Source organism: Octopus bimaculoides, chromosome 23, assembly GCF_046866305.1.
Source record: "Octopus bimaculoides isolate indiv1 chromosome 23, ASM4686630v1, whole genome shotgun sequence".
Lineage (NCBI taxonomy): Eukaryota > Metazoa > Mollusca > Cephalopoda > Octopoda > Octopodidae > Octopus > Octopus bimaculoides.
The window spans coordinates 20,194,161-20,204,160 of NC_142950.1; the positions used below are offsets into that span (position 1 = coordinate 20,194,161).

General features: G+C 36.0%; 1 protein-coding gene across 1 annotated transcript in view; it reads right to left on the minus strand.

Moving 5' to 3' along the window:
- Window positions 1-10,000, minus strand: part of LOC106879044 (multiple PDZ domain protein) — an 862,020-nt gene that overhangs the window by 301,350 nt on the left and 550,670 nt on the right. The window contains exon 14 of the mRNA XM_089340722.1: window positions 9,370-9,612. Within this exon, the coding sequence (XP_089196848.1) occupies window positions 9,370-9,612 (243 nt within the window). The remainder of the gene's footprint in view (window positions 1-9,369; window positions 9,613-10,000) is intronic.

The following is a 10,000-nucleotide window of genomic DNA, read 5'->3' on the forward strand; positions in this document are numbered from 1 at the left end:
TATATTTTGATAGAATGCTGACTACAACAGGTGAAAACTGTTTTCACTTCCTTTTGAAAAATCTTTCAAAGAAATAAGCCAATGTACACTGGTCACAATCAGTATTTTACCATTTTCTAATAAGGAATCGATTTCTATTAAGCCTGCAGGCTATCTACGACGTCAGTGATTTTTCAATCAGAGTTTTTCTGTATCAGTAGATGCTAAATCTGGTTGTAAGAGGATATTTTTTTACTGATGGTTCTCAACAAAGCAGAAATACACATTTTGCAAAGCTACCAATACTGCCGGCTGTTTTTGTCTGCTACTGGTGATATATTTCTGTTTTTTAACACTGTATGCCTTTAAAAGTTGCTATTTTGAGAGGAATACTGCATTTTTAGGCTTTAACTATTATATACAGATTGTTATTTTGAACTAATACGGCTTCCATCACATATACATACATATATGATGGATTCTCCTGTTGAAGATGACATATGAGCACTCAGCTTTTGCCCAATGTCCTACACAAATGATTTTTTTTATAGAGATCAAATGTTCATGCCACACATTAGCTCACCCCCTCCATCAAATTAACATTGCCTGAACAGGTGCACAGTGTATTATGCATCAAGTGTCGAAGTGATGGCAGAACAACAGGAGATGAAATATTTTACTCAAGAATACAACACACTACCTGATCTAGGAATTGAAACCACAATTGTTAGATAGTGAGTGCAACACCTTAACCACTAAGCCATACACCTTCACGTATATATATTTATATATATACACACGCACACAGATATGTATGTATGCACACACACACACACGTGTATACACATACAGGTATATGTAATACAAATACACACAAACACTCTTCACATTAAAAAAAAACATCATATGTTGTCTTTAAACATGGCTACCATGCAGCTAGAGCACTCACAGCCCCTCCAAATGTTAGGCCCCACTATCACCAAGGATCTCACCAGGTATGAATAGATCCTTAACATAGCTCGAGCTGCATTCTAGCAACTGGCCCTTCCCTTTAGGGCTAGAAAATATTTCAGTCTCCAACAATTACTGACATTTTACAAAACTCAAGTTAGGTCCCAATGGAGTATTGCTCTCACATTTCAAATGCTGCTTCCATTACACTCATCTTAGACTGCATCCAGAGAGAGGCCACTTGACTGATTGTTATAAAATCATTCACAGAAACACTCCAGCCTCTGATCCACAGACATGCTGTGGCTCTTCTCTCTGTCTTTTCTACTGATACTATAATGGTCTCTGTTCCTCAGATTGCTTGGTCTTGTCTTACCCTTACTCAGGCACTTTTAACTCACTCCTCTTTTCTCATCTCATCACAAATGTCATGCTCAACTCCCTCAGGCACCCTACTAACCATTAACTCCAGTCCCTTCCCCTCAAAACATCATCTCTCAGGAACTCTCCCAAAGCTCATGTGTTTCCATACAAGGAGTAACTTGAAACACTTTGAAAAGGACACTAACAATATCAATCTGCCAATTTTAGATGGTATCCAAAAGACCTAAGTCACTACACCTTCCTCAACATCCAACAAGTAAATCAAACACATGTATATACATAATGTGTGTGTACATTGTATTTATATATGTGCCTGTAGTACACACACGCACACACATTGCATCTGTGTCTATATACACACGCACATTTTGATCTGTCTATGTATGTATATATCTCTGCATGTGTATCTAAAAATGTCTGTACGGGTATACATATGCACAAAAGTACAATGCACATATGCTGCCCATGAACATGCATGCATATGTGCACACACACACACATGCACATGCAGAAACATGCACTCACAGACACACACACACACACACATGCACATACAGAAACACGCACTCACACAGACACACATACTGACAAATCAAAGTAAAATTGAGATGCTAACTCAGCTGCTTTCTGAATGAGATACAAAACTGTTTAATTAAGTAATTAAGAAATTCATTAATTAATTAACACTGCTTCATTAAATCTATACAGTCTTACAATCTGTGATGCAAGTATCAATACAGACAACTAATAAGGAGACTTCTGTTACCAATCAAGTGTGACACCACCTACATGCAATGCCATATTATTCAGCACAGTTAAATATATAAGCTCATCTCTTCTACTATACCGTGTTGTAATAGTTGCTCTACATGCTAAAAATAGCAGCCAGATATCCTTTAAATTATATTCTATTGCTTTAAGTAAAGAAAAGTATATAGGGTAATGTAGTTTGTAATATACAAAATGATGTGATGGATAGTTATTGTCCTTCATATTATTGTGTGTTTCTGATGATGAGAGTTAGAGAGGAATATCTGTGACTACATGTGGAGGAAGTCCTTGCTTGAAGAGCACTGGTTGTTTTTGCCAATGTTTACATCTTTCACTGATACAAACACACATACATTTGTGTGTGTATTAGTGTGAGTGAGCTTGTATTTCCCATAGACTTCATGATTGTTCACTGTTGTGTAAACAATGGTCCCTCACAAGCAAATGGTGTCGCTTGCAGTTGACTACAAAAACCTGTTCAGGCTTCTTAACAGGTCGTACAATATTTCATTCCACTACTCTGTGCAACTGCATCTGATCTGAGATTTTTTTTTTAACTTGTTCACTAGACCTTAAAGAATGATGCAGGATCAAGTGTGTAAGAAGTCTGCTTCCCAAACACATGGTTCTAGATTCAGTCCCATTGTGTGACACTTTGGGCAACCAAGGCCTTGTGAATGGATTTGGTGGATGGAAATTGAAAGAAGCCCATTGTATATATATATATATATATATATATATATATATATATATATATATATACACACACACACATATATATATAATCATCATTTAATGTCATCCATTTTCCATGCTGGCATGGGTTGGACGGTTTGACTGGGGTCTGGGAAGCCAGGAGGCTGCACCAGACTCCAGTCCTTCCTGATGCCAACCACTCCGAGAGTGTAGTGGGTGCTTTTTATATAGCCCTCTCTATTGCTTTGAAATATATTAAATATAATATATAATTCTTTCTACTACAGGCACAAGGCCTGAAATTTTGGGAGGAAAAAGCTAGTTGATTACGTTGATGTCAGTGATCAACTGGTATTCATTTTATTAGCCCCAAAAGAATAAGAAACAAAGTTGGCCTTGGTGAGATCTGAAGTCAAAAATGTAAAAAGCCAGAACAAATGCTGTCAAATCTTTTGTCTCATGTGTTAACGATTCTGCCAAATCACTACATAAATGATAATGACAACAATAATTTCAATTTTTGGCACAGGGCCAGCAATTTAGTGGGGAGCAAGTTAGTCAATTACATTGATCCCAATGCTCAGCTGGTACTTATTTTATTGACCCTAAAAGGACAAAAGGCAAAGCTGACCTTTGAACTTAACTGAAATATATTAACTAATGTAGTCCTAGCTACACAATAACAACTAAGAGAATAAGGAGGTAATCAATGGCGGAAGACTTTGATGTTATGGAGTCTGTTCAGTCTTGGCTGGGGATTTAGGGGCTTAAAGGACAAAAAACAACAACAAACTTATAAAAGAGAAGGTGAAGAAAAAGAACAGTAGAGTGTAAAACCAAATTAGAAATTATTGACTTAGTGATTTACAGAACAGAGACTGAATAATTGAAGTTGAGAATAAATCAATGAACCAATCAAATGGCCATCACCACACCACCATCACAATTTAATCTCACTCAATATTCCTGTCTCTTTCTCTCTCATTTTTGTTTCTATTTTTTTCTTGTGACATTCATCTTACAATTTGGCAACTGTTGGATTGAAATGCAAGCTTAAAACATCAATTATTGTTATAATTATTTGTTATAATTATTGTTATTATATAGGAAGGAGGTGCACTGGTAGAGTTGGTATGCACACAAATTGGAAGAGATTCAAATAAATGAAGCACTCATAGTGGTCATCTGCATGATAGAAATCATTTATGATAATGATAATGGATTCAAATTTTAGCATGAAGTTAGCAAGTTTAGGGAGAGGGAGTAAGTTGACTATATTGATCCCACTGGTCCATTGGTATTTATTCTATCAATCCTGAATGGCTAAAAAACAAAGTGGACCTTAGCAGCATTTGAACTTGAATGTAAAGAGCCAGAAATAAAACTGCTATTCATTTTCTTATGAATAATAATAATAATAATAATAAAGATGATAACAGTTTCAAATTTTAGCACAAGACTAGCAATTTTGCAGGGATGGTAAGTCAATTACATTGACCCCAGTGTTCAACTGGGGACTTATTTTATTGACTCTAAAACGATCTAATGATTCTGCCAGCTCATAGCCTTTGAAAACATGACCAAAGATTTTCAAACTGTTCCAAACAAGATATAAAGAAATGACAAAGAAGCATGAAAAGTCCTTAATAAATTAAGGATAAAACTTTAACATAGTTGTTTTTAATGGAGAGCATGTTTGGCTGAAAAGTTGTCCCCTAGTTACACACACACACATCTAGGGAATGACATTCAGATACACATTTCAGCTGAGTAGACTGCAGCAATGTAAAATGAAGTGCTTTGTTGAAGGACACAATAAACTGTTTGGTTTGGGAACCGAAACCCTAGCCTTACAGTGGTGAGCTCAAAACTCTAATCCACAAGGCCATGCATCTTTCAAATGGTTAGGATTTTAGATTCTGTACAAGGCAGACAAACAATTCTTTCATTGATTCTTACATATACCAACTTCTTTTACAATGGAATTAAACTAAATGACACAATTTGATAATATGGGTCTCTTTCAGTTCCTGCCTACCAAATCCACTCATAAAGCTTTGGTCAGCCCAGGGCTATTACAGAAGACACTTACCAAATGTGCCACACAGTAGGACTAAACCCAAAACCACTACAAAAATTTTAAATATTGTAGAATTTTCTTCGGGATTTGGATTATGAAAAAATATTAAAGTCCGGGAAAAAGAATAAGCATAAAAACTATTGAATACTCGATAATTATATTTAATTCAACTAGTCATGTATCTCGTCTTGTGAATGTCATGGCAACCTTATTAATGCTGGTCTTGGTGTGTTTACATCCCCACAATTTAGTTCAGCAAAAGAAACCAATAGAATAAGCACTGAACTTAAAATAAAAATAAGTGTTGGGGTTGATTTGTTCGACTAAAATTCTTCAAGGTGATGCCCCAGCATGGCAGCAGTCAAATGACTGAAACAAGTAAAAAATAAAATATAAACTAATAATAGGATTTTCTTACAGAAACAAAATTATCTGCTCAGCAAATGCTAAAACAATTTGTTGCTTTCATTATAATTAATTAAATACCCAAAGACCAGTAATATTTAAACTTATAATTACACTCAGCTTACACAAATGAACATATTTCATTTAGATAATAAATGTAAGCACAACAAGAGTAAAAGCAATACAAATTTTGAACAATGTTGATTGAAGCCAGAAATTTAAACTTTACAGCCATGAAAATTGGAAGCTGGAAGTGTATAAAAAAAAAGGAAAAAAGCCACACGTGCACAAATACAAACTATTTTATAGGCAGTACATCTAGCACAACTCGAACCATAAAGATTCTTAGATGACTTAAAGCTATAGAGAAATCAACACAGCTACTTAGAGGAAATAATTTAAAAAAAAAATCTAATGCACTAAATATCTTTTTTTTTTTTATTTATTAATAAGTGACCATATTCTCATACAGTTTGTAGTTTCCTGACTTTAAAGAAGCATGGTAGTGCCAGCAGAAAAAGAGCAAAACATTTTGCCAAGCACATTGAGCAAATCATAAGCTAGCTGAAGAGATTAGATAAAACCACTTGTGAACCTCATGAGCCTGTCATCATTATCTGATAATGTGTTTTTTACCCAACGTATGAAGTTTTCCTTTGAAACAGGAACACAAGTTTTGCATTACATCAGAGTTTCATATGTAATTCATAGAACGTGAACAGCAAAACAATTTTTTTCTTTCTTTGTCTTTTCTTTTTCTTTTTTTCTTTCTGAAGAATTTGTAAAATATCCAGCAGGATGAAACAGCTAGTGGTGTTTTCACCAATTTTCATTGTTAAGTCTAAAAATTCTTTAATTCAATAGTGATGCCATAACAAAATTATTCTGTTTTCGTATTTTATCCATATAACTTGTAGTGTAATCTTAAGTTGAATTCATAAAACTCAACATGTACTTCAAAATCCCTTGGATGAGAAATGCGTTTAAATTATCACTTCAACTGCTAGAAATAGCGACAGAAGTTTCATCAAATTCTATCCTGCTGTCTTAGAGAAGAAGGACACATCAGACACTGTAGTGCTAGATATAAAAAAAATACTGGATGGCCATAGCTGGAAAGTTCTTGATTATGGATTCAACAGGGCTGACACGGGTCTAAACAATAACAACAAACAACTAAGAGTACTTTTGTTGCTCCTCAGAGTGAAAGTTTCATTTCCAAGTAACAGGAAATCCTAACCAGAGCCTCCACTAGCTAAGGTTCACTAAGTATTGGTACTTATATGTGCAGGTTGGTGGTGGGTGAGGTGGAGACTAACGGTGGCACAATGTGTGTAAATCTCCCTTCACTATGTCACCAGTGTTGTCCAAGGAAAAGGCTAGCCTTAAAGACTAAAACACATTGACCCCAGTGTCATTACAAGTATTGCAAAAATCAGAAACAGCTAGCACAAGGCATCATGTCTACATGACATCAATCATCTCAATTTATTTTCAGCTATGTGGGATGATTTAAGCATATAATGAATTTAAAGAGGCTCTTCTGTTGATTAAGCTACATTGAGACACATTTTGGTTGATTTTTTTGTCTTCTTTCATCGTAGGGCTACTTTTTTTTTAGTTCAAATCTTGACCTGACTAGCTTTTCCTTTCATCTCTCTGGGGTTGATAAAAAGAATGTACCAGAATTGTTAAATGTACTGGGGTTGATAGTATTAAAATGTGTAGCAATATTTCTTCTGATTCATTATGTTCTGAGTTCAAATTCTGCTGAAGTTAATTTTGCCTTTCATCCTTTTAGAGTCAATAAGATAAGGACCAGCTGAACACTGGGAACACTATAATTGACTAACTTGCTCCCCACTAAACTACAGGCCTTGCGCCAAGCTGTCAGAATCATTAGCATGCCACATGAAGTGCTTAGTGGTATTTCGACTGCCTTTATGTTCTGAGTTCAAATTCCACCAAGCTCGACTTTGTCTTTCATCCTTTCGGGATCGATAAATTAAGTACCAGTCGAGTACTGGTGTCGATGTAATCAACTATTCCCCTCCCACAAACATTCAGGCCTTGTGCCTATAGTAGAAAGGATTATTATTATTATTATTAATGTAGTGAGCTGGCAGAATCATTGTGAGTTAACACAGGACAAACAGTTTAACAGCATTTGTTCTGGCTTTTCATATTTGAATTTGGATCTTGCTGAGGTTGACCTTGCCTTTTATCCTTTCATGATCAATAAAATAAGTACCAGTTGAGCACTGGGGTTGATGTAATTGACTAACAGGTGGGTCAATGTTTATTGACTAAATCCTTCCCACTAAAATTAGTGGCCTTGTACTAAAATTTGAAACTATTATCATAGTTGAGAAGAAATGTTAGAATGTTCTTTAGTTTAGTTAGCCAACATGGTTAAGACCATAATACAGCACCTGAATTAAATATTTTTTTGTTAGTGTGTGTGTCTCATTTTGGGCATGTACCTGAATTCTAAATTTTATCTAAGGATTATGCTGTCTTCCCATGCTTCCTTTTACTATTGCATTTACACTATAATTATCTATATTTATACTATATATGATATATATGACCGAGACCTTTGGAAATGTGCTGTGCGTGAGAAGACCCGGCAAGCCAAGTAAGATCGTTGCCAGTGCCCCTGGACTGGTTCTTGTGCGGGTGGCACATGAGATGCGCCATTTTGAGCGTGGCCGTTGCCAGTACCGCCTGACTGGCTCCCGTAGGATTTTCGAGCGAGATCGTTGCCAGTGCCCCTGGACTGGCTTGTGCGGGTGGCACATAAAAGACACCATTTCGAGCGTGGCCGTTTTCGTGCGGGTGACACGTAAAAGCACCCACTACACTCTCTGAGTGGTTGGCGTTAGGAAGGGCATCCAGCTGTAGAAACTCTGCCAAATTAAACTGGAGCCTGGTGTTGCCATCCGGTTTCACCAGTCCTCAGTCAAATCGTCCAACCCATGCTAGCATGGAAAGCGGACGTTAAACGATGATGATGATGATGATGATGATGAATGTGGAGGCGCAATGGCCCAGTGGTTAGGGCAGCGGACTCGCGGTTTCGATTCCCAGACTGGGTGTTGTGAGTGTTTATTGAGCAAAAACACCTAAATCTCCACGAGGCTCTGGCAGGGGATGGTGGCGAACCCTGCTGTACTCTTTCACCACAACATTCTCTCACTCTTACTTCCTGTTTCTGTTGTGCCTGTAATTCAAAGGGCCAGCCTTGTCACACTGTGTCACGCTGAATATCCCCGAGAACTATGTTAAGGGTACACATGTCTGTGGAGTGCTCAGCCACTTGCACGTTAATTTCACGAGCAGGCTGTTCCATTGATCGGATCAACTGGAACCCTCGACATTGTAAGCGACGGAGTGCCAACAACAACAATATATGAATATGTGTAGGTACGTGTATAAATGTATCATTTATAATACAACATATACAAGCATATATTTATAGTATATATATTTTCCTATATATAGTATATATATACTATATATATTTATAGTATATATATTCAAATTCTAATGTATGTAATGTATATACATTATATATGATAAATGTACACTAATATCAATGTGTATGTGTATATACATTAATCCGTGTGTGTGTGTGTGTGTAAATAAATACACTGACACACACACACACAGTTTAATGTATATACATACTGCTGCCTAAATAAATTATTTATATATACATGACATATACACCCCTATGTCTGCAACTTTGATGCCTTGCACATGACTAAACCAAGAGAATCAATACACTGTTTTTCCCAAAAGGTTCAGAGGGAGAGGGAAAGAAAAGAGACAGAGAGAGAGAGAGAGAGACAAAGAGGAGAGAGAGAGACAAAGAGGAAAGAGAGAGAGAGAGAGAGGAGAGACAAAAAGAGAGAGTTCATACAGAAAGCCATAACAAGTAGAAATATATATATATATATATATATATATATATATATATATATATACACATATATACATGTATATATATACACATATATATATACACATGTATGTATATATAAAATGTGTAAAGCATAAAACAAAATTTCATGGTAAAATGAAAAGAGAAGCCAACTTACATCTTGATCTGCTTGGGGTATGTTAGCTGACAATGGTAATGGCTTTGCTACACCAATGACAACAGTTCCTCTTGGAGCCCCTTTCAGTGCCTGGACAGCATCATCCAAAGTAGCATGTTCCAAGTTGACATCATTAACAAAAACTAATCTGTCACCTGGTAACAACCGCCCGTCCAGTTGTGCCACACCACCAGGGACAAGACTTTTGATCACAATTACTGTCTCAGCAGGGTTTACGGGGTCCTGGATTTGGTAAGAAAAGAAAATAGATATATATATATATATATATATATATATATATATATATATATATATATATATATATATATATATATGAAAATGGCACCGAATATACCTTGATTGTGTATAGAGCTGTTTGCAGGCATTTGGTTTAAATCACTAGAATTGTGTGCTTGAGCATGTATTCATACACACACACACACACATCTATATTATAAAAAATATATATTAGTGATAGGGGCAATATTAATACCAAGAGGTAATATTTATCCCCACTTAAAAGTGGATGTTCTGTTAGAACAAACTATACTGCAGTAGATACTGTGAGAAAAACTTGAGAGAAGCTATAAGAGCAGTTTGCACCAAAAGCCATTATAGAAGTTTCTCTCAT